Source organism: Bombina bombina, chromosome 1 (genome assembly GCF_027579735.1).
Source record: "Bombina bombina isolate aBomBom1 chromosome 1, aBomBom1.pri, whole genome shotgun sequence".
Taxonomy (NCBI): domain Eukaryota; kingdom Metazoa; phylum Chordata; class Amphibia; order Anura; family Bombinatoridae; genus Bombina; species Bombina bombina.
Genome location: NC_069499.1, coordinates 356,298,324 through 356,325,941, shown reverse-complemented (window position 1 = coordinate 356,325,941; position 27,618 = coordinate 356,298,324). Strand labels below are relative to the sequence as shown.

The 27,618-nt window shown below is 38.9% G+C and overlaps 1 protein-coding gene across 1 annotated transcript in view; it reads right to left on the bottom strand.

Annotated features, from left to right (window-relative positions):
* Positions 1-27,618, bottom strand: part of LOC128645318 (unconventional myosin-X-like) — a 251,366-nt gene that overhangs the window by 152,180 nt on the left and 71,568 nt on the right. The window contains 4 exon segments of the mRNA XM_053698222.1: positions 1,895-2,019; positions 2,649-2,777; positions 5,494-5,681; positions 13,405-13,563. Coding sequence (XP_053554197.1) covers positions 1,895-2,019; positions 2,649-2,777; positions 5,494-5,681; positions 13,405-13,563 — 601 coding nt within the window.

Sequence of the window (27,618 nt, the reverse complement as noted above, 5' to 3'; positions counted from 1 at the left end):
ACGAGCCCCAGTAGTGTTTGGGTTACCTGCATGCGTAGTAAGAGTTGATGGTAGAGAACTCGTCTCATGAGAAATAGAATCCCCAGAGACAGATGGCTCAATGGGCACCTGATTCCCCGATCCCGAGGAACAGAGCACTCTAAAACGGCATTCGGAACATAACCGATGGGCATGTATCACCCGGGCCAATTCATATTCTTCACAAGAAGTAGAGTCTGAATCAGAGACATTCGTCTTCAAGAATCCTCCATAACTGGGACACTGCCGGCCTCCAGAGAACCAGACACCAGCGGACCAGGATTTCTCCGTCGCCACACGGTCAGGAAAACGGAAATGGGGTCACAAAGTAATCCGTGCAGTCCATGCAAAAGCGCGTCCGACCGAAAAGGCCGTGTCACTAGACATAGGCCGTTATGTTCCAAAATAGCCATGAGCTGAAGCAACACTACACAGTAGCAAACAGAGTCACATAACAAACATGATTATAAATCCCCCAGTTCAATAATCCCCCCTCAGGAGATATTAACCCTTGATTTCTAGATACAAAAAGGAGCCTCACTGAGACCCTATGTTAAGGTTATCCCCGAAAGGTTGTAGCCCCTCTCGGATAAACAGTTGAAATTACAATACATCCATGATGAAAGTAAAATGAAACAGTCTTACCGGAATCAACGCCGTGGAACAGGAACACGGCCCTTCATGTGTGACAGATTGTATTATCGCCTCTGCCATGGACTTGAGAGAAAAAAGCAGGCAGCGATACTCGTCAACGCTGATTGCTCATGGAGCTGTTAATGTTTAAATGGTTTCACAGGAAGACTCTCCCTGCATCTCCAGACTCTAACTTTCACCATGCTTTCACTGAGAGGCTGACAGGACTACTTAAAACTCCAGTTCCATGCCGAAGAGTACTACCCTCCATAAGAGACTATCGAAAACTTCTGACACTTCTCTGCCCACCTCCTGGGACGAAAGGCAAAGAATGACTGGGGGATGAGGGAAGTGGGAGGAGTATTTAAGCCTTTGGCTGGGGTGTATTTGCCTCCTCCTGGTGGCCAGGTTCTAAATTCCCAAAAGTAATGAATGCAGCTGTGGAATCTTTCCATTTATGAAGAAAACTATACATGTTACACAGACAAATATATCGGTTACACTGCAGAATAGTGTGTGGAATATTTCATTCAAAACTGAGACAAGTATGGTGCTCTTCATGTCAATTTATAAATACACATATTTTTTGTATGTAAGTAATATGTTACAAAAAGTTCTGCATACCAAATACAAAGTTTAAAATGCATTAAAAATGTTTTAACAAGATATGGAGGTTTTTGCAAATACAGGATAGTCCAGGCAAACACCATCATAAAAAGTATTTTGTGTATATTAACCTTGTGTGTTTTGCTAATCAGAGGCCAGATGTACTGTTTGATATAGTGTCTGCTGCAGCCAATAACGGAACGGAACTAGATCCTGTATGTGCAAATGCAGGATGCATACTGGGACATCCTGCTGTAATTATAAATTGTAATTTGTTACAGTGTTTTACTATTAAACAAATGCTCATTGCAAAATGTGTTTAGCTTTGCAAAGGTGTTCAGTTCAAAAATCACAATGCATTGCAGCTCCTGAGCAGGAACTGTGAACCAATCAGGATCGGTATACACATGTAGCTGCCAATGAGTTTTAACTAAGTGTTTAACCCTTTTGAATTTGCCAGCATTTGCAGTCAGCATTAATTTAATAATACAGTTAGAACATTTAATCATTTCAATATAATATTTTCATTTGAGGCTTCAATAGTAAATAGCTTTCAATATAGTCATAGATTAAGCATATTGCATGTTATGTATAAGAGCTACTCTCTCAGCATCAAACACCATAATAATAAGGATACAGTCCACCACTCTGCCTCCCTGTATGTGTCCCTGCTGCGAGAAGTGAAGTTGGATGAATTTCCCAAAGCGACTGGAGTTGTTGTTATACACAGTCTTGGCATTTCCAAAAGCTTCAAGTATTGGACTGCAAAGAAAAAATAAAGAACAGTTATTTGGAGAAAAATGCCTCTCAAAGGGTAGCCTAAAAATGATACACAAGCTAAGTGTATTAGATGCAGGGAGAGCCTCAGCCCCCTTTTGTGGGCTTAAACAACTAGCCTACGGCTATCACCCATAAATAATTACTGTACAAAATGAAATAACTTCTGCCCAATATTAAATGGACATCAGTTGTGCACTTTCTACCAATGTTCACTGGATGATGGGTCGTTCTTACAATTAGCATTATAAGGCGGTGAATATTAACCAATGAGCATTAAGAGGAAGTTACAATCAGCCAACACCAAACAGTAGGAAGTGCGCAACTGATACTGGTTAGTTGCAATTTAACATTTTACAAACTTTTACTTCATATTTTTAATACAAAAAAATGCACATAGCATGTTTTATATGTTATTCTTAAGCATATAAATTGTGGAGTACAGTGTCTTTTTAAGCAAAAGCATCATTAATTGCAGCTTTTTCCGCATTATGCAATACACTAGGAATTCTGGCTATGACAACATGATATATTTTACTTATATTAAACATAGATTTATAGAGAACAGTAAATCAGCGATAAGTGCAACATGTAAGGCCCATAAGATTCCTTACCTGCTCCCCATGATAGCCTCCTCCACATGTGTCTGTTTCCCTCCACCTCCCAATGAACTCTGACTCATAGAGGACAGGAATTTCAGCAGCAGCTTGGTACTCTCCGTCTTTCCAGCCCCACTCTCTCCACTGTGACATAAGAAGGTTGTGAGGGCCATACTTATGGTTAGGACAAAATACAAAACAGAAGTTTTAATCTTTGTGTTCTGTTCTGAATCAGAAACCTTCCCCCCTTGTCTTGTTACAGGTCAGTATTCCTTCCCTCCTTGTCTTGTTACAGGTCAGTATTCCTTCCCTCCTTGTCTTGTTACAGATCAGTATTCCTTCCCTCCTTGTCTTGTTACAGGTCAGTATTCCTTATCTCCTTGTCTTGTTACAGGTCAGTATTCCTTATCTCCTTGTCTTGTTACAGGTCAGTATTCCTTATCTCCTTGTCTTGTTACAGGTCAGTATTCCTTCCCTCCTTGTCTTGTTACAGGTCAGTATTCCTTTCCTCCTTGCCTTGTTACAGGTCAGTATTCCTTCCCTCCTTGCCTTGTTACAGGTCAGTATTCCTTCCCTCCTTGTCTTGTTACAGGTCAGTATTCCTTCCCCCCTTGTCTTGTTACAGGTCAGTATTCCTTCCCTCCTTGTCTTGTTACAGGTCATTATTCCTTCCCCCCTTGTCTTGTTACAGGTCAGTATTCCTTCCCTCCTTGTCTTGTTACAGGTCAGTATTCCTTATCTCCTTGTCTTGTTACAGGTCAGTATTCCTTCCCCCCTTGTCTTGTTACAGGTCAGTATTCCTTCCCTCCTTGTCTTGTTACAGGTCAGTATTCCTTCCCTCCTTGTCTTGTTACAGGTCAGTATTCCTTCCCTCCTTGTCTTGTTACAGGTCAGTATTCCTTCCCTCCTTGTCTTGTTACAGGTCAGTATTCCTTCCCTCCTTGTCTTGTTACAGGTCAGTATTCCTTCCATCCTTGTCTTGTTACAGGTCAGTATTCCCTACCTCTTTGTCTTGTTACAGGTCAGTATTCCCTACCTCTTTGTCTTGTTACAGGTCAGTAATCCTTCCCTCCTTGTCTTGTTACAGGTCAGTATTCCTTCCATCCTTGTCTTGTTACAGGTCAGTATTCCCTACCTCTTTGTCTTGTTACAGGTCAGTAATCCTTCCCTCCTTGTCTTGTTACAGGTCAGTAATCCTTACCAAGAGGTGAATCCTAAACACCCTGCAAACCTACTTTATAAATTGCTAAGTGTTATTGCATATCAGTGTGTTTCATTTTAAGCAAGAACTGGCCTGATTTATTTCACATTAAAGTTTTATATTAACTATAAAACACTTTGCAATTTGACCATTTGTGATTTTAAAGGACCATTAAACTTGACATTTCAACAACGCATAAAATGTTTCATTATTCCAAGTGAAACATTATAACAATATACATTATTTATTTATTTTGCAACCTTTTGTTGTAAAATACATCTAAAATATGTGTTTGTTTCACTTTCTCCCAGGAATGCTTGGGTTAATACTTTAAGACAATTTATGCGAGTTTTGTTTACTTTTCCCTACTTCCCTAAACTTCTATGGTGTCACATGCTTTTAAAAGATGAATTATCAGTTTTGCATCAAAAATCATGATAGGCAAATTATTCTTTGCAATAGTAACAAATCTGAATCAGTGCTAAACCATCGTAAAGGGACAGTCAAGTACAAAAAAAACTTTCATGTTTTAAATAGGGCATGTCATTTTAAACAACTTTCCAATTTACTTTTATCACCAATTTTGCTTTGTTCTCTTGCTATTCTTAGTTGAAAGTTAAACCTAGGAAGGCTCATAAGATAATTTCTAAGCCATTGAAGGCCGCCTCTTATCACATGATTTTTTTTATTTGGTTTTCACAACAGGGGAGAGCTAGTTCATGTAAGCCATATAGATAACATTGTGATCATGCCCATGGCTTGTGGCAGACATTGCACTAATTGGCTAAAATGAAAGTCAATAGATAATAAATAAAATGTCATGTGATCAGGGGGATGTCCGAAGATGCTTAGATACAAGTTAATCACAGAGGTAAAAAGTATATTAATATATCTGTGTTGGTTATGCAAAACTGGGGAATGGGTAATAAAAGGATTATCTATCTTTTTAAACAACAAAAAATCTGGTGTTGACCGTCCCTTTAAGGGAATACAAGAGTGCAGGCTACCCCAGTCTGCACATGTGCAAAGAGTTTGTGATTGGCAAGCAGGAGTTCTTTTGTTCTGGGGGACAGGGAAGTCAATGAAAAGAATAAACAAAAAAATGACAAGAAAAGCAAGATAAATACATAATGAAAGTGCAATGCAAAGGGTTTTTTTTTTTTTTTTTTTTTTTTTAACAAAGCACAATTAAACAACCACTTATATACAACTACATCCCTAGCATATATGAGACAGCTCTGCAAAATGTATACACTGTAGCTACAAAACTTACACATACTAGTTTTGTGTAATCTCACGTATGTATAGTTACTGAAACCTCATGCAAGTAGACAAAAACATATAATATGCGCTTCATTGTACTGGGCTTCACCAATGCACCATTTTCTTTACATTCTATTCTTCAATGCTTTGCACATACAAAATGCGCCATTGTTTTACCCAGTTACAATGACAAACCTGGGCAGCAAGAAATAAATAGACTGAAAGTGGGTTGAGATACCCCCTGGGAGCAGACAGCAATACCAGATGTAACAGGAAGCCGCTTCCCTCATGTGATCATTATGTATTTATTGTTAAATAAAATAGAGTCACACAACACACACATTGTCCCATACCATGCAAGCACACAGTATTTCCACCTACAGCTGAACCCCTTACCTGATGAGTACACACTGACTATCATGCCTCTTCCATAGGCAGCGATAACATTCATTTGCAATGGCAAATATGTGAGGGGGCAGCTCTCCCAAGTGATGGCGGCTGTACAGGTCTATAGTCTCCTCATCATACAGACCTGCAATGGGCTTGTAGGGGTTAACAGAGGCCAGAATAGAACCAATGTTGGTCTGCAAAAGAAGCAAAACAAAGTCACCGCAAACAAATGCACTTACAGCAAATACAGTCCCTGCAGTGTAGATGAACGGTGCATCTGCGTTCTGCATTATATTCTTTCTGTACAAGGTGGCTTTAATTGATACAAAACATCCCTATTGCACTAAGGCCCCATGACCCTCATATACATAATGACAAAAGTATTAAAACTGAAAACATGATAAATGGAACAAATCTTGAACTTTTGCCAATACTGATTGTTATTAAATCATAAGAACGTGATAATGTTTTGAACGCACTAAGCCTGGCTTAAAAGGGACAGTCTAGTCAAAATTAAACTTTCACGATTCAGATTTCTTTTTGCTTTGTTCTCTTGGTATTCTTTGTGAAAGGCTAAACCCAAGTAGGCTCATATGCTAATGTCTAAGCCCTTGAAGGCTGCCTCTTATCTCATTTTGACAGTTTTCAGTTGGACAGTGTTAGTTCACGTGTCACATATAATCAGGGTTCTTCAAACTACGGGTCGGGACCCGTTAATGGGTCACAACACAATGCTTACTGGGTCATGACTTGTGTGTGTGTTGTAGGAGTGTGTGTGTGGTGTGTATGTGTAATATGAGAGTGTGTGTGGTGTGTGTGTGTGTGTAATATGAGTGTGTGTGTAGTGTGTTTTGTATGAGGGTGTGTGTGTTATATGAGATTGTGTGGCGTGTGTATGTGTAATATGAGAGTGTGTGCGGTGCGTGTATGTGTAAGATGAGAGTGTGTGTTATATGAGAGTGTGTGTAGTGTGTGTGCGTGTTATATGAGATTGTGTGGTGTTTGTAATTTGAGAGTGTGTGTGGTGTGTGTTATATGATTAAGTGTGTTATATGGGGGGGGTGTTATATAAGAGTATGTGGTGTGTGTGTAATATGAGATTGTGTGTTGTATGAGAGTGTGTGCGGTGTGTGTCATATGACAGTGTGTGTAGTAGTGTGTGTGTGTATGTGTGTGTGTTGTATGAGGGCATTGCATGGGATGTGTGTATTATATGATAGGGTGTGTGTTATTACCTTTTACACTTATAAGTTTGTCTACAATCAGGAACAAATTACTCACAGATTTTCCTCTCTTTGCCAAAAATTGCAACTATCTTGTTGTATATTACTTCAGAAATTTCTTTCATGTAATTAGCAAGAGTCCATGAGCTAGTGACGTATGGGATATACAATTCTACCAGGAGCGGTAAAGTTTCCCAAACCTCAAAATGCCTATAAACACACCTCCCACCACACCCACGACTCAGTTTTACAAACTTCGTCTCCTATGGAGGTGGTGAAGTAAGTTTGTGCTTGATTTTTATGATTTCTTCTTTGATAGGCGCTTCTAAGCATTCTGAAGCCCAATTCCTCTCAAAGTACAGCGTTTGTTAGAGGGATGTGAAGAGAGTATCGCCTATTGATTATTATGGTTTCTCTCATGGAAAATCTTTTCAAGGGTTCTCTGTTAGCGGTCGTAGGGATTCATCTCCTACCTCCCTTTTGAGATCGACGATATACTCTTATACAATTACCTCTGCTGATAGTTTTCAGTACTGGTTTGGCTATCTGCTATATGTGGATGGGTGTCTTTTGGTAAGTAGGTATCATTATTTAAGACACTCTCAGCTATGGTTGGCGCTTTATGTATTTTTATAAAGTTTTAAATATATGTTTACTTATATTTGCCATGAGTCAGGTCTATGAATATTTCCCTTTGCAGTCTAGCAGTTTCAGTATGGGAATCATGTTTTAGGAAATTATTTTTAAAAAATATTTTCTTACCTGGGGTTTAGTCTTTTTTTCCTATTTGACTGTTTTTCCTTAAAATTCACAAATCTATGCTCGCGAGGGCGCAAAATTCTGTTATTTATGGAGTCATTCCTGGCGCAATAATTTTTTGGCGCCAATGTGAGTCTATGATGACGCAAGTTCATCATGTCCTGTGTCTTAGTTGACACAAAGGTTGTTTAGCGCAAAGTTGTGTCCGTTATGACGTGAGTTGCGTCATTTCCAGATGTTTGTTGCGTCGTGCGTCATACCCCACTTCCTATATGCTCCGTGCCTTCTTTATGCTCAGATGGCCATGCTATTTGTTTTTTTGCCTATTTTAGCATTTGCATTTTTTCCCATTCCTGAACTTGCTATATGAGGAAATCATGGTATCTAAATCAAGGTTACTATCTCTATCATTCCAAGGTAATAATTTGTTTGGTTCTCAGTTGGATTCTATTATTTCCACTATTACTGGGGGGAAGGGAGTTTTTTTGCCCCAAGATAAAAAAACTAAGGGTAAAGCTAGAGCTTCTAATCTGTTTTGTTCCTTTCTTCAGAATAGAGAACAGAAAACCACTCCTTTCCCTAAGGACTCTGGCTCCAATTGGAAGCCATCTTCGAGTTGGAATAAATCCAAGCCTTTTAAGAAACCAAAGCCAGCCCCCCAACACTGCATGAAGGTGCGGCCCTCAATCTAGTTCTACTGGTGGGGGGCAGATTTAAATTATTTCAAGACATTTGGGCAGGTTCCGTTCAGAATCATTGGATTCAGAATATTGTCTCTCAAGGGTATCGACTAGGTTTCAGAATAAGACCTCCTGTGAGAAATTTTTTTCTCTCTCACGTTCCAACAAATCCTGTGAAAGCTCAGGCCTTTCTGAAATGTGTTTCAGATCTGGAGCTTTCAGGCGTAATTGTACCAGTTCCACTTCTGGAACAGGGTCTGGGTTTTTATTCAAATCTATTAAAGTTTCCTGAAGAAGGAAAATGCTTTCAGACCAGTTCTGGATCTGAAGTTTTTGAATCCCTTTGTGGGGGTCCCAACTTTCAAGATGGTGACTATAAGGACTATTCTGACTTTTGTTCAGCAAGGTCATTACATGTCCACAATAGACTTAAAGGATGCATACCTTCACATTCCGATTCATCCAGACCTCTATCGGTTTCTGAGATTCTCTTTTCTAGACAAGCATTAACAATTTGTCGCTCTTCCATTTGGCCTAGCGACAGCTCCAAGAATCTTTTCGAAGGTTCTCAGTGCCCTTCTATCTAATCAGAGAGCAGGGTATTGCGGTGTTTCCATATTTTGACAATATCTTGGTACTAGCTCAAACTTTTCATTTACCAGAATCTCACACAAATCAACTTGTGTTGTTTCTTCAAAGACATGGTTAGAGGATCAATTTACCAAAGAGTTTCTGTATTCCGCAGACAAGGGTCACCTTTTTAGGGTTTCCAGATAAAGATAGAGTCATGGACACTGAATATAACAGACAAGAGACAAATGACATTGGTTTCTGCCTGTCGAAACCTTCAGTCCCGATCATTCCCTTCAGGGGCTATGTGCATGGAAGTTTTAGGTCTCATGACTACAGCATCGGATGCTATCCCCTTTGCTTGTTTTCATATGAGACCTCTGCAGCTTTGCATGCTAAATCAGTGATGCAGGGATTATAATTGGATATCACAATTACTATTCTTAAATCCCAACACTCAACTCTTTCTGACTTGGTGGTTAAACCATCACCTTATTGTTCAAGGGCACTCATTTGTTCGTCCTTCCTGGACTGTGATTTCAACAGATGCAAGTCTCACAGGTTGGGGAGCTGTCTGTGGGTCTCTGACAGCCCAAGGGGTTTGGAATCCTCAAGAGGCGAGGTTACCAATCAATATTTTAGAACTCCATGCTATTTTCAGGGCTCTTCAGGCTTGGCCTCTATTAATCTGCGATACATATTCCAGGTGTAGACAATTGTGAAGCGGATAATCTCAGCCATCAGACTTTACATCCATAGGAGTGGTCTCTCCATCCAGATGCATTTTTTCAGATTGTAGAGATGTGGGGTCTTCCCGAAATAGATTTGATGGCTTCCCATCTAAACAAGAAACTTTCCAGGCATCTTTCCAGGTCCAGAGATCCTCAGGCAGAGATGGTGGATGCGTTAGCAGTTCCTTGGTTTTACCAACCTGCTTACATTGCCTCTAGTTCTTCTTCCAAGGGTGATCTCCAAGATCATAATGGAACAATCGCATGTGTTTCTGATAGCACCAGCATGGCCTTACAGATTTTGTTTTGCGGATCTTGTCCGTATGTCAAGTTGCCAACCTTAGCCACTTCCGTTAAGACCAGACCTTCTGTCTCAAGGGCCATTTTTCCATCAGGATCTCAAATCGCTAAATTTGAAGGTATGGAAATTGAACGCTTAGTGCTTAGTCATAGAGGTTTCTTTGACTCAGTGATTAATACATTGCTACAGGCTTGTAAGTCTGTTTCAAGAAAGATTTATTATCGGGTTTGGAAAAACCTATATTTCATGATGTTCTACTCATAAATTCTCTTAGCATTCTTTTAGAACTCCTAGAATTTTACAGTTTCTTCAGGATGGTTTGGATAAAGGTTTGTCTGCAAGTACTTTGAATGGACAAATCTCTGCTTTTTCGGTTTTATTTCATAGAAAGATTGCTAATCTTCCTGACATTCACTGTTTTGTCCAGGCTTTGGTTTGTATCAAGCCTGTTATTAAATCAATTTCTCCTCCTTGGAGTCTTAATTTTGTTTTAAAGGCTTTGCAGGCTCCTCCGTTTGAGCCTATGCATTCTCTGGATATTAAACTACTTTCTTGGAAAGTATTGTTCATTTTGTCTATCTCTTCAGCTAGAAGAGTTTCTGAATTGTCTGCTCTCTCTTGCGAGTCTCCTTTTCTGATTTTCATCAGGATTTTTTACGGACTTCGTTTCAATCTCTTCCTTAGGTTGTGAATTCTAACAACATTAGTAGCGAAATTGTTGTTCCTTCCTTGTGTCCTAAACCTAAGAATACTCTTGAAAGATCTTTACATTCTTTGGATGTTGTAAGAGCTTTGAAATATGTCGAAGCTACTAAAGATTTCAGGAAGACTTCTAGTTTATTTGTTGTTTTTTCTGGTCCTAGGAAAGGTCAGAAAGCCTCTGCCATTTCTTTGGCATCTTGGTTAAAGCTTTTGATTCACAAGGCTTATTTGGAGGCGGGACAGTCTCCGCCTCAGGGAATTACAGCTCATTCTACTAGATCAGTCGCACTTCTTGGGCTTTTAAGAATGAAGCTTCGGTTGATCAGATTTGCAAAGCAGCAACTTGGTCTTCTTTGCATACATTTACTAAATGTTACCATTTTTATGCATTTGCTTCTTCTGAAGCAGTCTTTGTTGAAAAGTTCTTCAGGCAGCTTTCTCAGTTTGATTCTTCTGGTTATGATTTAAGTTTTTTTCTTGAAATTTATGAGAGAGACTTATTTTTTTGTGTGGGTTTAATTTTTTCAGCGGAAATAGCTGTTTTTATTTTATCCCTACCTCTCTAGGGACTCTTCTGTGGACTTCCATATCTTGGGTATTTTTATCCCATACATCACTAGCTCATGGACTCTTGCCAATTACATGAAAAACATAATTTATGTAAGAACTTACCTGATAAATTTCTTTCATATTGGCAAGAGTCCATGAGGCCCACCCTTTTCTGAAAATTAGTTTTTGCAGGTTGGGATGTCTGTGGTAATTATGCTTGATGTTTGGCATTATTTAGAATCTGAGATTTAGATGATTTGTTTGCTCATGTTGTGTATGGGTTGCCATGACAACGCAATGGTGCCTTTTTCACTAGGGGATGGTGTTATGGTCTATTTAAACTGTGTGATTCACTTGTTGTTTAACTGAGGGAGGATAGAGTATCCACGAAACATCACGCACATAAAAGCTACTACTTTAAAAGGACCGGTAATAGACATGCCCCCTTGACCACGCCCCTGACGACACCCCCACGGACACCGAGCCAGGTGGTCCCAGTTTCACCTCTAAAAATTATGGCAAGCCTATCAATAGCACAAGTGAATGCTATTCCTGCATAGCATAAGCCAGTACTGAGGGTATCCACAGATATTGTCACTACAACAAGGTTCACACTAGTGTTAATCACACCATTACTGGCATCCTGCCATGATCATATTGCCAGCTAAGGCTTTGCTTAGGATTTGGTTTGTGACTTAGAGAGATAGGGTTTAACCCCATGTATACAATGAAAGCATTTACCCAATGAAAGGTTTTATTACTGCATATGAGACCATACCGCTATGGCACTATTGCTGCTGTGATATTATGAAAGAGATCAGATTTATCTCTCACACACTTTGTAGTTTTATTTATTTATTGACAAAGAAACAGTATTTTCTGTGTCAGTCTTTTGCAGTGATTGGCTATACAGTGTCCTATTGTTTGTTTATATAAAGAAGGGGTTGGTCAACAAATCTGAAATTTAGCAACCAGCCTGAACACTGAGAAGTTTAAGGGATATTAAACAGTATGATATTGTAATATAAAAATGTTTAATTATGTATGGTTAAAAAAAACAACTTTGCAATATAGTTTAATTTGTTTTGTCCCCTTTTCCTATAATTTAAGCTTACATTTCCTGTTGCTCTCTCTCCTACTGAGGACAATGAGGGGCAGATATAAAGCGTGCAACGTAAAAAGACTGTGCAAACAAGGCTGTGTAGAACATAGGATTGTTAAAGTAATTATATTACTGTTATTTGTACGGTCTTTTTATTTTGCATGTTTTAGATCTGTCCCTAAATGTCATCAGCAGGAGAGATAAATAGAAAACTTAAGTTTAAACAATTCAGCAGCTATTACCTTATTAAACTTACTTACTAAAGAATGTTCTCATTTACTGTTTAATATTGTTTAAAAGCGATTGTAACTCAAAAATAAACCGCCATGATTCAGATGGAGCATACCATTTTATACAACTCTACAGTTTACTTCGAATATCTAAATTTGCTTTGTTTTCTTGGTAGCCTTTTGTTGAATGAATATCTAGGTAGCCTCACAAGCAGCAATGCACTGCTGGGAGCTAGCTGCTGACTAATGGCTGCACATAGATGCCTCATGTCATTGGCTCATGTGTTCAGCTAGCTCTTAGTAATGCATTTTTGTTCATTCAAGAGAACAAAGACAAAATTTGATTAAAGAAGTAAATTGAAAAGTTGCGGGTTTCCTGTCTCTTTAAATACACACTTAGATTGTAAGCTTTCTAGGGAGCAGGGCCCTATAGTCTGCCTTTATTTATTGTAGCCAATGTATAACACTACAGGATCTGCTGGCACATTACAAATAAATATGATAATATATAAATATGTGTATAATGATGCACCATGTTAAGAGTCATTAGGTACAAGTGTTAAAGGGACAGTCAATACCAGAATTTGTTGTTTAAAAAGAAAGATAATCCCTTTATTACCCATTCCCCAGTTTTGCATATCCAACACAGTTATAATAATACATGTTTTACCTCTGTAATTATCTTGTATCTAAGCTTCTGCTGACTGCCCCCTTATTTCAGTTCTTTTGACAGACATGCAGTTTAGCCAATCAGTGCTCACTCCTAGGTTACTTTACATGCATGAGCTCAATGTTATCTATATGAAGCATGTGAACTAATGCCCTCTAGTGGTCAAAATGTATTCAGATTAGAGGCAATCTTCAAGGTCTAAGAAATTAGCATATGAACCTCCTAGTTTTAGCTTTCAACTAATACCAAGAGAACAAAGCAAAATTGGTGATAAAAGTAAATTGGGAAGTTGTTTAAAATTGCATGCCCTATTTAAAACATGAAAGTGGACTTGACTCTCCCTTTAACTCTCAGGACTTATCAAGTTCTTCAAACCACTCTCCACTCCTTAGTTACTTACGTATATCTTGTCCTGCTGGAAACGCAGACACAGGTTCAGCATTATGGCCGCTTCATGAAGATCCGACAGCAGTGACATATCTTCCACTCCATCTCTGCTGCTCTGATGCATGGGAAGGACAGCGTCCCGTGAGAGAGACAACCTGGGATATGTGAAAGCCTGCGAACAAGACAGTCGTACTATAACAATAGCGCAACCTCAATAGAAATGCAAACAATCCATTTAAATAAAAGTAGTAATAAAGCAAAATGAATCCAGATTATATAACTAAACACAAGACATACTATACTGGACAACAGTAAAGCTCCCTGTTTAATAGTACTAATTAGTTAAATCACTTCAATAGGAGTAGATTAGAGCTTCATAAATGCTGTCCTTGCTTATAATATGATTATTTGTACTTAGATACACAAAGCATGTTTTTTATTTAAAGGGACATAAAAGGTCACAAAGAAAATAATTTAATGAGTTAGAGTATTTTACTATTGCTTATGTATAATTAATGTGTTATTAGTCATAATTAGACATTCATGATTTAGACAGAGCATATCATTTTAAAACAACTTTCCATTTTACTTCTATTATTTAGTTTGCTTCCTTCTCTTGTTATCCTTTGCTGAAAGGTTTATCTAGGACAGCTCAGGAGCAGCAAAGAACCTAGGTTCTAGCTGGTGATTGGTGGCTGTATATATAAATACTGATTGTCATAGGCTCACCCATGTGATCAGTTAGAACCCAGTAGTGCATTGCTGCTCTTTCAACAAATGATACAAAGAGAATGAAACAAATTTGATAAGAGAAGTAAACTGGAAAGTTGTTTAAAATTGTATGTTCTACCTAAATCATGAAAGAAAAGTTTTGGCTTTCATGTCCCTTAAACACCTGGATGAACATACCCAGTGAACCAATGACAAGTACCATATGTGTGTAGCCTCCTGTCATGTAACCACCACTGTCCAGCATAGCAGGGAGTCATCTTCCTGTAACCCTAACTTAGGAATTCTCTCTGAAAACAGACAAATATTTTTTACAGCACTCTGGGAGATGTACATCAGTAACCCAGAGGTATTTCTAGAGCTTGATACCCGCCTTTAAGCGTAATAAATCTTGACATAGTTGATTGACAACAGCCCATGACTTATACCAAGATCTGGGGGGTTATTAAAAGTAAAACTAGCCTAGTAAAGAAATATACTTTTATAAGCAATAATGCCTTGAAGCAATAAAGAATGGAAAAAGCCTAAAGACTTTATTGGACTACCTTGCAGGTAAATTGAGATGCTAATGGCCTAAATTCAGGACTTTCTTTAAAGGACATTATAATAAGACAATGCAATAGCATTTAGCCTGAACTTCATATAAGTAGTAATTTTTTTCTGACAAATTTAAAAAAAATCCACTCCTCCTGTATCATGTGACAACCATCAGCCAATCACAAATGCATATAAGTATATTCTGTAAATTCTTGCACATGCTCAATATGAGCTGGTGATTTAAAAATGGTAAATATAGAAAGATTGTGCACAGTTTGCTAATAGAAGTAAATTGGAAAGTTGTTTAAAAATACCATGCTCTATCTGAATCATTAAAGTTTAATTTTGACGTGAGTGTCCCTTTAACCGACAATGCAAGGGCCATAAAAGCTGGAGGTAGAATCTCTTACCCCCTCTAACTAAGATGGACTGGTTTAGGAACCTGAGCTGATTTTTACATGTACAGTATATAGTGGGGGAAATTACACCAAATAGTCATTTGCTGGAGAGCATTTTTTTCCCCAGGATCTGAATCTCAATTGTCCTTGAGTGAGAAAACGTATTTGCTGAATTGTTAATAGAGTAACTGCATTGCGAATTGCACCTTTGTCTATTTTTCGGTTATCTTCTTGATGTTAATGCAATGTGACCATTTTTGTCAGAATAAATCGTACTTATTATAGCTTTGGCTTTCGTCTTTACATTTTACATTCACGTTACCGAAAAAAATGGTAACAACAACAGTACTGTGGGTTTTTAGACCGTTTTCTTGCCAAATTGTGTTTTGGGATTTTTAATCGGTTAGTCTGAGATTTTTTCATTAGGATTTCCTATATAATAATCTTAAAGTGGCAGCAGCGTTTAGAGTTATAGATGCAAATAGTAGATGGTAATAAAAGGGATTTTTACACTTTATGGAGATAGAATAGTGTAGAGTGTATAGTTAACCCTTTCACCCACACATTTTAGTCACAGCCACTGCATAGTCTGATCAGGAGAGGTGGTCACAACATCTCCATTTACCAAGTAGCTCCCAGTACTGCACTGGACAACATTTTTTTTACTAAATAGAAGTAAACTGAAAAGTCTGACAAAATTGCATGCCCTTTATGAGAACCAATTTTTTTTTTTAATTTTGATGTTCATGCCCCTTTAAATAAAATAAATAAAAAGGACAGGATTCCTTTGATGCATCTAATAAGAGGTTATATCTAATTGAATCCAATGTTCCGGAGCCAAATAAACCATCTTTTATTTGCAAGCTTGTAGAAGCCCACCAACACAGCCAATGAGAATAAAAGGGACAGTAAAGTTAAAATCAAACTTTCATTATTTAGACAGAGCATGTAATTTCAAACAATTTTCCAGGGTACTTCTATTATCAAATTTGCTTTGTTCTCCCAGCAAATATGTAGGTCAAGAGCTAACTGAACCAAAGACAGCAACCAATCAGCAGCTAGTACATTGCTGCTTCTGAGCTTATCTAGGTATGCTTTTCAAAAAAGAAAAGCAAGAGAACAAAAAGAATTTAATATAGGTAAACTGAAAAGTATATCAAGATTCCAAGCGCTGTCTGAAGCAAGAAACTTTCATTTTGACTTTCATGTCTCTTTAAGACCGCAGAAAAAACATGCAATTCCTGCTAGTTTCAATATAAAATAAAAATACACTTGGTATTTTCATCGTCTACGAACAGAATTGGGGGAGCTTCTATTGTATAGACCAAATGTATAGAAACATGCAGATCCTGTGCCGTTAGCATCAAAATCAAAACATCTTTATAGGAACCTTTTTTATGCTAATGTAATGTAATGATATTTACATAGATCTTTCTCTTACACAGATTATATCATTGTTTTGAGTTTATATGTCCCTTTATTTAGATTTTTGAATTACAACATGATTTCTATAAACAGCTGCTAAAGATCTGCACTCAATTGCATCCACTCATATGCATAGTATACTGCAATGATTACCTTGTTTCCAATGGCTTGTTATAACAACATCAGAGTAATGAATGCATGAAAAAAATGCTCATTTAGGTTTTTGTATGTGAAATAGCCATTTTTGTTCTTTGATACCACAATCCATTAAAATAGGCTGAGCTTGAAGGGAACTCAGACCTTATTGTCCCACTTAAATGCTTCCTTATCTGTATACCAAAGCCCAGTACTTACATGGGACCTGAAAAGGTTGGAATTTCAGAATATTTATATATTTGATATGTCAAATGGAACAGCTTGGAGAGGGGATGGGACCAAGTGTATACAACAACAGCTTATGCCATTTAGTAATAGTACAGTTTTATTTTATATACATAGTACCATCAGACAGATAGGAGAGTACTGTAATCAGAAAAGCAATAGTTGTTTTAAATAAATACACACTATTATTTGCAATTTAGAACTATAAATCCAAACCAAAGAGATGAATGGGGTGGGGGAAAATGGTAATTTTCAATAGTTTTATATTGTTTAAAAATATGAATGAAAAAGTCTGGATTTCAGAATAATTCTGGGTTTTGGAATTCGGGTGTTCACCACATTCCTGAGCGCACACGTTACCTTTTCAGAACACACTGCCTGTTGGATTTTTCTGCCTTGAGCGCTGCTGTTTCCCACCTTGACAGGAATCGCTGACATGCAAAACCTGATATGCGGTTTTGTTTCAAACACCCCTCCACTTCCTTTGTGCGATACATACAGGTACATAGAAAGCTACATGTTAGTGCATGGTAGCTCCGCACTGGGGTTGACAAAGGTTTAGCTGGTAACAATTGTGGTTTTTATGCTGTACAAATGTTATTATATGCATAAAATATGTAGATGGAAATGGATAGATGGTTATAATAGCCCCTTTTTAATATACAACAGAGTAAAACCGCTGACAAGTTGGACTAAAGCAGAATGCCTTCTCTAAAACTGTATGTCAAGTGGGCAAAGCACTTCTCACTTTCTCTGTTCTGTGGTAATGGCAAGATCCGACAAAAACACATGCCCATCTGATTTTGCAACCACCAAGTGTGCATGCCTGAAGCTAGGGGGTCTCAGAATCCAATGGTGACTTTGCCCATTGGATTTGGCGACCACGTTCAAATCATAGTACCCTAATAAGTGTGCATTAGAGTGCTCATAGATCTTCAGACGCATGCGCAATAGTGTGGTCAAAAAAATCTGATAGCCAAACCCTCTATCGGATTCCGAGACCCCCTAGACTCAGGCATGCACACTTGGTGGTTGCAAAATCCGATGGGCATGTGTTTTTTCCGATTTTGCAACCGCCGCAGAACAAAGAAAGTGAGAAGTGCTTTGCCCCTTATCCGCGGGTTTACTCTGTTGTTGTGTATTAAAAAGGGGCTATAGTATACAAACAAGAGCAGGTTTTTCAATACTCTCAACCGCATGATACATGAATCGCGTAAAGGCACAGTAGTGATGGGTGGAGACCTAAACGTTATCTTGGACCCCATACTCGACTACCTCCTTAAACACAAGCAACACATCACGCCCCCCTAATGCTACTTACTCATGTCTTAAACAACTGGGACTCAGACACTTGGAGACTACAACACCCTACACAGCGCGGGTACTCCTTTTTCTCACATCCTTGGTCCATGTACTCAAGGTTAGACTATCTATTTCTAGACCAATCCAGCTTATCCCTACTATTCAACACCGACATATTATCAACGGCATGGTCAGATCACTCTATGGTGACCTTGGAATTGAACTGGCTTGACACTCCACTCCACCCGTACACATGGCGACTAGACCCATACCTTCTACACCACCCACTAACAGCCCAAAAACTCAAGACAGCACTAACAGAATACTTTGACCTAAACGCTAACCTAGAAACTCACCCGATGTATGTATGGGAAGCACATAAAGCAGTTATACGCGGAGAGTGTATAAAACACAAAGCATACATCAAAAAACAATACAACACCCAGCTAAACGCTCTTACTAACAGACTCAACGACCTAGAAACTCAACATAAGCAATCCCCCTCAGACAGAACCCTTCTAACAACGCTGACAGCCACACGAAAAGAACTTAATACACTACTGTACACTGAAACCCAAAGAAAAATGCTAAACCTGCGAAAGAAATATTACTATGAAGGGAACCGCCCAGGCAAAATCCTTGCTAACACCCTGAGAGATAAGAATACCCTTACACATATCCACAAACTCAGAACTAAACAGGGAGACTATGTAGTTGACAGCAAGGAGATAGCAGCCCACTTTCGTAGCTTCTATCAACAATTATACAACCTGACAAAAACTACTCAACACGACCACATACAAAACATGAAAGCGTACATAGCTTCAGCAGATTTAAACAAATTAACACAAACCCAGGTAACCGACTTAGAGGCAGATATAACATTAACAGAAATAGTGAAAGCCATTAAGAGCCTTCCAACAGGCAAGAGCCCAGGACCCTGACGGATTAACCAATCAATACTACAAAACACATTGTCCTACTCTAGCCCCACATTTATTAAATCTTTTTAAATCCTTAGACGAAGGCACCCAACTCTCTATAGAATCTCTAACAGCCCATATATCTGTAATTCTGAAACCAGAAAAGCCACAAGAGGACCCAGGTAGTTACCGACCTATATCGCTACTAAACACAGATCTCAAGATTTTAGGGAAAATCTTAGCGAATCGTATAAACTCCATTCTTAACGATATAGTCCACACAGATCAAGTAGGATTTGTTCCTGGCCGAGAGGCCAGGGACAATACTATCAGAGCCTTAACCCTCATAGAATATGCTAAGACCCACAAAATAGAATCTGTAATGATAGCCATCGACGCCGAAAAGGCATTCGATCGAACAGATTGGCAGTTCCTTCTAGAAACCCTTAAAAACATTGGATTTGGTCCAAAAATAGTTAACAGAATCTTTAATCTATATTCACACCCAAATGCAAAAATAAAAGCTAATGGTATATTGTCAGACACATTCCCCATACACAATGGCACGCGCCAGGGCTGCCCCCTATCTCCGATCTTATTCGTTTTAACGATGGAGGTCCTCACTTCTCATGTTCGTAAAAATCAAAACATCAAAGGAATATCGTTCAACAATCAATCCTATAAAATCGCAGCTTTTGCTGACGACTTATTATTCTCAGTTACCTCACCCCTAACAACTGTCCCAGAACTCTTAACAGAATTAGACAGATATGGACGGTACTCAAACTTTCTAGTCAAACAAACAAAAGTCAGAGATCTTGAATGTTAGCTTATCAGAAGCTAAATTTCAATCACTATCGAAGATATGCCCATTAAAATTAAGAAAGGACTCTATAAAATATTTAGGGATTCACCTCGCCCCCAAACAAACAACACTCTTTGACAAAAATTACGTAACTTTATTAAACAACACTCAACAAGACCTTCAGACATGGGCGAGTAAACCTCTCTCATGGTGGGGTCGAGTCCAAGCCTTAAAAATGACCACACTCCCTAGGATTACATATATACTACAGACATTACCTATGCACTTACCCTGTTGGTATTTGAACCGTCTCCAAAACAGCCTTAATTCCTTTGTATGGGGGAAAAATAAGCCTAGAGTTAATAGAGACACAATGTATAGATCAACTACTGATGGAGGATTAGGGCTGCCAAAAATTGAAGAGTACTACCTAGCGGTTACATTACAAAGAATACTTGATTGGCATGGGAAACAGGAATGTAAGGCGCGAGTTGCATTAGATTCTCATATACTCAGAGCTCCATTGGTACATGCGTTATGCTGGGTACCTAGCAAATTAAGACCACCTCAGTGTAGACAAATAGAAATTCACAAACACTTATTTCAGACATGGGACCAAATAATATCATCCAGACTGTACATTTCAACTACCAGATCTCCCCTTTTTCCGATTGTTCTAAACATAGAGATGGTGGGTGGCCTTGACAAAGGATTCCAGAGGCTTTCTGAATGGGACTATACCATCCCTTTACTAAATTTCACGGAGGCAGGCAAACTACTAGAAAGGGACAAATTAACCAACATAGCACAAGGCAAATACAAAAATTGGCTAAAATACGCACAATTACATCACTTCGTACATACCTCCCCATTCAAAATGGACTTACTAAGAACACCCACCACATTTGAAACATTGTGCCATGGAGGGATTATACCAAGAGGAACACTTTCGCTCTCCCGCAAACTTTTAACCAAGAACACTAGAGACACCCTACCTCCATATTCAGCTAATTGGAATACAGATATAGGTAGTCACATATCAGATGATAACTGGGCCAACATATTCAAGTCAATCAAAAAATCCTCAACCTCACCAGTAATATTAGAGCTTAATTACAAGATTATAATGAGGTGGTATTTAACCCCGTCAAAACTAAGCAGTATTTACCCAAGCCTATCAGATAGATGTTGGCGCTGCGGCAAGAGACATGGTAGCCTACTTCACATGTGGTGGCGATGCCCCAAAGTACGCCCCCTATGGAAGGCTGTAGAGCAACATTTCAGGCAAAGTCTTTCAGCTGAATTTACACTAAACCCAAAAATAGCATTACTCAATGACCTCCCTAACTTACCATGTCGCTTGCGGCTTTTAGTGCTCCAAATAGGCCTTAATAGCGCGAGGAAATTAATAGCCCGTAACTGGAAGAAACGCCTGACCATCTCTAAAGCAATGTGGCTTGAAGAAGTAGAAGAACAATTCACATTAGAACAATACGGCTACCTGTGCCGTAACAAAGTAGATACCCTGCTAGATGCCAAATTTATCTGGCAGGAATCCCTACACACAGCACTTCTCCCACATGCCCCTTGTAATGCCACCCCTTCTACCTAGATGGTTGTACTAACTATCACCAAACAAAAAGGATATAAATCTTCTTCATATAGCGAACAGATTACACTATACTTCGTTGAACATTTAATCCAAGAGCCAGTGACGATCCGGATAAAGACATGCAGACGTAAGATATCATATTTATTTTATTGATTCGTTTGTTTGTTTATCTGTTTACTTGTTACTTAAAACTACATGGACTAACTGCATTACAAATATGGAACTACAGCTTATAAAGCAACAACGAAACTCATGAACATTTAGCTCTAATTAGCAATATTCGACATTGTAAAATCATTTCCATATTGACATATGTTATTGTGAATATTTAAGTTTTCAATAAAAAGAAGATTAAAAAAAAAAAAAGGGGCTATAGTAACTACCTCTCCATTTCCATCTACATTCTACATATTTATGCCTATAATAGCATTTGTACAAAAACACAATTGTTACCAACTGAACCTTTATTGTCAACCCCTCTTTGACAAGACAATGTGCTACCATGCAATAACCTGTAGCTTTCTATGTACCTGTATGTATCACACAAAGGAAGTGGAGCGGTGTTTGACATAAAACCGCCCATCAGATTTTGTATGTCAGTGATTCCTGTCAAGGCTGCAAAATCTGATGCGCGGGGAATAGCAGCGCTTCTGTCAAGGCAGCAAAATCCTACAGGCAGTGTGTTCTGTCGGATTCTGCAATGGTGATGTGTGCGCTCAGGATGGAATGCGATGACGTAACTGCGCGCATGCGCCACTCATCTGGTCGCACATTTCGATGGGTCGCAAATTCCGACAGAACACTGGATTTGGGAATAGGTACCTGTACTTCTCTCCTACTGCCCCTGTTCTGTTGAGAACTCCAATACATCGAAAACTCCAATCTGACTTCACTTCCGGTATTTCCATACATCCGATTGGTCCGTGTCCAGTGAGAGACAGGATTCACAACCAATCAGATAGGCCCTGTAATCATCTATCTTCACTATCTAATTTTCCTCTGCCTGGGGGGTTCAAGGGAGGCAAGGTCCCCCTTGTAAACCTCATTCCCTAAGGTTTACTTGGGGTGTATGCCAAAGGTTCTGCGGTGGCCCCCCAGACAGAGGCAAAACAGATATTAAAATAAAAGAGTCACCGGAAGTGACGTCAGATTGGAGTTTTTGATGAATTGGAGTTCTCGACAGAACACACACCGCCTACACACACTGGAAGTGTAATTTCTTCTGGTCATAGAGTTAAATACAAGAACTCTCACTAAATGTGTCTATTGATCTGTTATTGATAAACACACCTGTTTACTGGAAAAATAAAATAATTCGTTGACCACCACACTGTGGCTTACAGCAGGAATGTTAATGTGCTTTCAGACAGAACCCAGCTCAATTGCTTCCCATTCTGCCTGCTGACTGTGCACGTGCTGTGCCTACAGGGGACAAGTTCCAGCTTGGCTGAATGTTAAATCTTCTTTCTGGATTCCCATTATTTAAACCCCCTATTTGTTCCACTATCCTAACTAAAAGAAAGCTTATTGTTTCAATGTATAGATCATCCCTGTAATGAAAACAACCATAGAAGAAACACACTAAAGGGTACAGTATGCCATTTGGCATTTAAGAGCATGCTGTATTCTATGGTGTCTGTGTCCTGTGCTTTGACAGGGGTGAGACTGCATTATTTCTAAATGCCTAACAAGTGAGGCACTGCAGAAACAGAAGTATAGAGGCCATCACAGACTAGCGATTACAAGGACAGGGTGTTAGTGCTAAAATCAGAGATGCCTCCATAACACGAGACACATGTGGAGATCAGTGCGTCTCTCGTGCTGTTGCTGGATGCCTGCATGTGGGGCTACCAGCAACAGTGTAATAACACTCAAGTTTGACTGTTAAGGTGTCAGCCATTCACAGTGAGGATATACGTTTAATGCAGCCTAGATAGTATGCTGCAATGCATGCTGGTATCAGGTTCAGTGGACAATCGCTGGATGCCTTAGGAGGGAGGCAGTCCGGTGATGCTCAATAAAGTGCCCCATGGTCCTGTGATCACTCACATCATAAGTGACAAGTCCTTGTTTGTAAACAATGACTTGTCTTGACCCCTCCTCTTATCTCCCTGCCAGAACATCACATAAATAGTTTAATTTTTTTTTTAAAAAAGTGTACATTTCACTTGTGTTGTGAAAATACTTACCTTTTAATCTTGACAGCTGCTCCAGCTTCCTCCTCCCGTCGCAAAGCCTCTTCTTGGGTCTAAAATGAGGAATCCGGCTTCCTCCAATCACGGCTTCGAATCAGACACGGATTCCCCGGGGGGGAAGCCGTGATTGAAGGATGACCGATCCATCATTTCTGACGTCAGAAATGGCTTTGCGACGACCGGGAGAAGCTGGAGCAGCTGTCAAGTTTAAAAGGTATTTTTTCACAAGTGAAATGTAAATTTTGATGAATTAAAGTGCCCCTGTTTTTAATCAAATGTTTTACTTTAGCATCAAGATTTACATTCACTTTAAGGGGTAAAGTAAGGGCTCCAAAAATTTGTTCAAAATGTAGAAGTCAAAAAAAGTTGTTTTCAAGGTATGTGGGGTATTCAGACACTCTTTATGTAAGAGAACATATACTATTCATAATTACTAATTTAACCCCTAAATTGCTAGCAACACACAGAAGTTTCAGTGATTTAACTTGTTGGCAGTTGGCAATAAATGGCAGTGTTTTAAAGGGATATGAAAGTCAAATTAAACTTCCTTATTAGTGTATATTTTATAAATACAACAAATGCTACAAAATTGTACAGTACTTGGGAATGAGAACAAAGAAGCTGACAATACCAGGCATAGTTTTTAAGGTCATATTATTGCCGACACTAAGCAGATGCATATTCTGCATGTATATGACATATCTGATGAGAACAAACATAGGGTTCACTCACCACTAAGGATTTTCTTTACAGTCTTTTAGTATCATCTGTATTGTGTCAGTGTCTGATTCTTCTGTTACAAAAGAAAGACAAATGAACACAGAGAATACCGGAAGTAGCACTTATTTATCCTAGATTATGAGCACACACGGTAATGTGCATCCTAATTTAATAAAGCACCTTGCAACGTCTGCATGTCTTACTGTAATTTAATGACCCTGCGTTGGAATAGTGTTTTATTAAGATACAACTAAATAAATGTTGCGGAGAAGATAATCTGCATTATCTGCACCTGCTTCTTTCCAGCATATATACCAGCCCTAGTAAATGACCCCCTAAATTCACTACCCTTCTGATTTTACTTTAATGATAAACAGAAGTCACTAAACAAAGCATTTCACAGTGGTTATTTTAAGTCAAGAAGACACTAAATGCAAAGACTTAAAAATGGCAAGTACTTTGTAAGTTTCATATTTAAAAACATAATTTATGTAAGAACTTACCTGATAAATTCATTTCTTTCATATTAGCAAGAGTCCATGAGCTAGTGACGTATGGGATATACATTCCTACCAGGAGGGGCAAAGTTTCCCAAACCTCAAAATGCCCATAAATACACCCCTCACCACACCCACAAATCAGTTTAACGAATAGCCAAGAAGTGGGGTGATAAGAAAAAAGTGCGAAAGCATAAAAAATAAGGAATTGGAATAATTGTGCTTTATACAAAAAAATCATAACCACCACAAAAAAGGGTGGGCCTCATGGACTCTTGCTAATATGAAAGAAATGAATTTATCAGGTAAGTTCTTACATAAATTATGTTTTCTTTCATGTAATTAGCAAGAGTCCATGAGCTAGTGACGTATGGGATAATGACTTTCCACGCAAGAGTCACTAGAGAGGGAGGGATAAAATAAAGACAGCCAATTCCTGCTGAAAATAATCCACACCCAAAATAAAGTTTAAATGTAAACATAAGCAGAAGATTCAAACTGAAACAGCTGCCTGAAGTACTTTTCTACCAAAAACTGCTTCAGAAGAAGAAAACACATCAAAATGGTAGAATTTAGTAAAAGTATGCAAAGAAGACCAAGTTGCTGCTTTGCAAATCTGATCAACCGAAGCTTCATTCCTAAACGCCCAGGAAGTAGAAACTGACCTAGTAGAATGAGCTGTAATCCTCTGAGGCGGAGTTTTACCCGACTCAACATAGGCATGATGAATTAAAGATTTCAACCAAGATGCCAAAGAAATGGCAGAAGCTTTCTGGCCTTTTCTAGAACCGGAAAAGATGACAAATAGTCTTTCGGAAAGTCTTAGTAGCTTCAACATAATATTTCAAAGCTCTAACAACATCCAAAGAATGCAATGATTTCTCCTTAGAATTCTTAGGATTAGGGCATAATGAAGGAACTACAATTTCTCTACTAATGTTGTTGGAATTCACAACCTTAGGTAAAAATTCAAAAGAAGTTCGCAACACTGCCTTATCCTGATGAAAAATCAGAAAAGGAGACTCACAAGAAAGAGCAGACAAATCAGAGACTCTTCTGGCAGAAGAGATGGCCAAAAGGAACAAAACTTTCCAAGAAAGTAATTTAATGTCCAATGAATGCATAGGTTCAAACGGAGGAGCTTGAAGAGCCCCCAGAACCAAATTCAAACTCCAAGGAGGAGAAATTGACTTAATAACAGGTTTTATACGAACCAAGGCTTGTACAAAACAATGAATATCAGGAAGATTAGCAATCTTTCTGTGAAAAAGAACAGAAAGAGCAGAGATTTGACCTTTCAAGGAACTTGCGGACAAACCTTTATCTAAACCATCCTGAAGAAACTGTAAAATTCTCGGAATTCTAAAAGAATGCCAGGAAAAATGATGAGAAAGACACCAAGAAATATAAGTCTTCCAGACTCTATAATATATCTCTCTAGATACAGATTTACGAGCCTGTAACATAGTATTAATCACAGAGTCAGAGAAACCTCTTTGACCAAGAATCAAGCGTTCAATCTCCATACCTTTAAATTTAAGGATTTGAGATCCTGATGGAAAAAAGGACCTTGCGACAGAAGGTCTGGTCTTAACGGAAGAGTCCACGGTTGGCAAGAGGCCATCCGGACAAGATACGCATACCAAAACCTGTGAGGCCATGCTGGAGCTACCAGCAGAACAAACGAGCATTCCTTCAGAATCTTGGAGATTACTCTTGGAAGAAGAACTAGAGGCGGAAAGATATAGGCAGGATGATACTTCCAAGGAAGTGATAATGCATCCACTGCCTCCGCCTGAGGATCCCGGGATCTGGACAGATATCTGGGAAGTTTCTTGTTTAGATGAGAAGCCATCAGATCTATTTCTGGAAGTTCCCACATTTGAACAATCTGAAGAAATACCTCTGGGTGAAGAGACCATTCGCCCGGATGCAACGTTTGGCGACTGAGATAATCCGCTTCCCAATTGTCTATTCCTGGAATATGAACCGCAGAGATTAGACAGGAGCTGGATTCCGCCCAAACCAGAATTCGAGATACTTCTTTCATAGCCAAAGGACTGTGAGTCCCTCCTTGATGATTGATGTATGCCACAGTTGTGACATTGTCTGAAAACAAATGAACGATTCTCTCTTCAGAAGAGGCCAAGACTGAAGAGCTCTGAAAATTGCACAGAGTTCCAAAATATTGATCGGTAATCTCACCTCCTGAGATTCCCAAACCCCTTGTGCTGTCAGAGACCCCCACACAGCTCCCCAACCTGTAAGACTTGCATCTGTTGAAATTACAGTCCAGGTTGGAAGAACAAAAGAAGCCCCCTGAACTAAACGATGGTGATCTGTCCACCACGTCAGAGAGTGTCGTACAATCGGTTTTAAAGATATTAATTGAGATATCTTTGTGTAATCCCTGCACCATTGGTTCAGCATACAGAGCTGAAGAGGTCGCATGTGAAAACGAGCAAAGGGGATCGCGTCCGATGCAGCAGTCATAAGACCTAGAATTTCCATGCATAAGGCTACCGAAGGGAATGATTGTGACTGAAGGTTTCGACAAGCTGAAACCAATTTTAGACGTCTCTTGTCTGTCAAAGACAGAGTCATGGACACTGAATCTATCTGGAAACCCAAAAAGGTTACCCTTGTCTGAGGAATCAATGAACTTTTTAGTGAATTGATCCTCCAACCATGATTTTGAAGAAA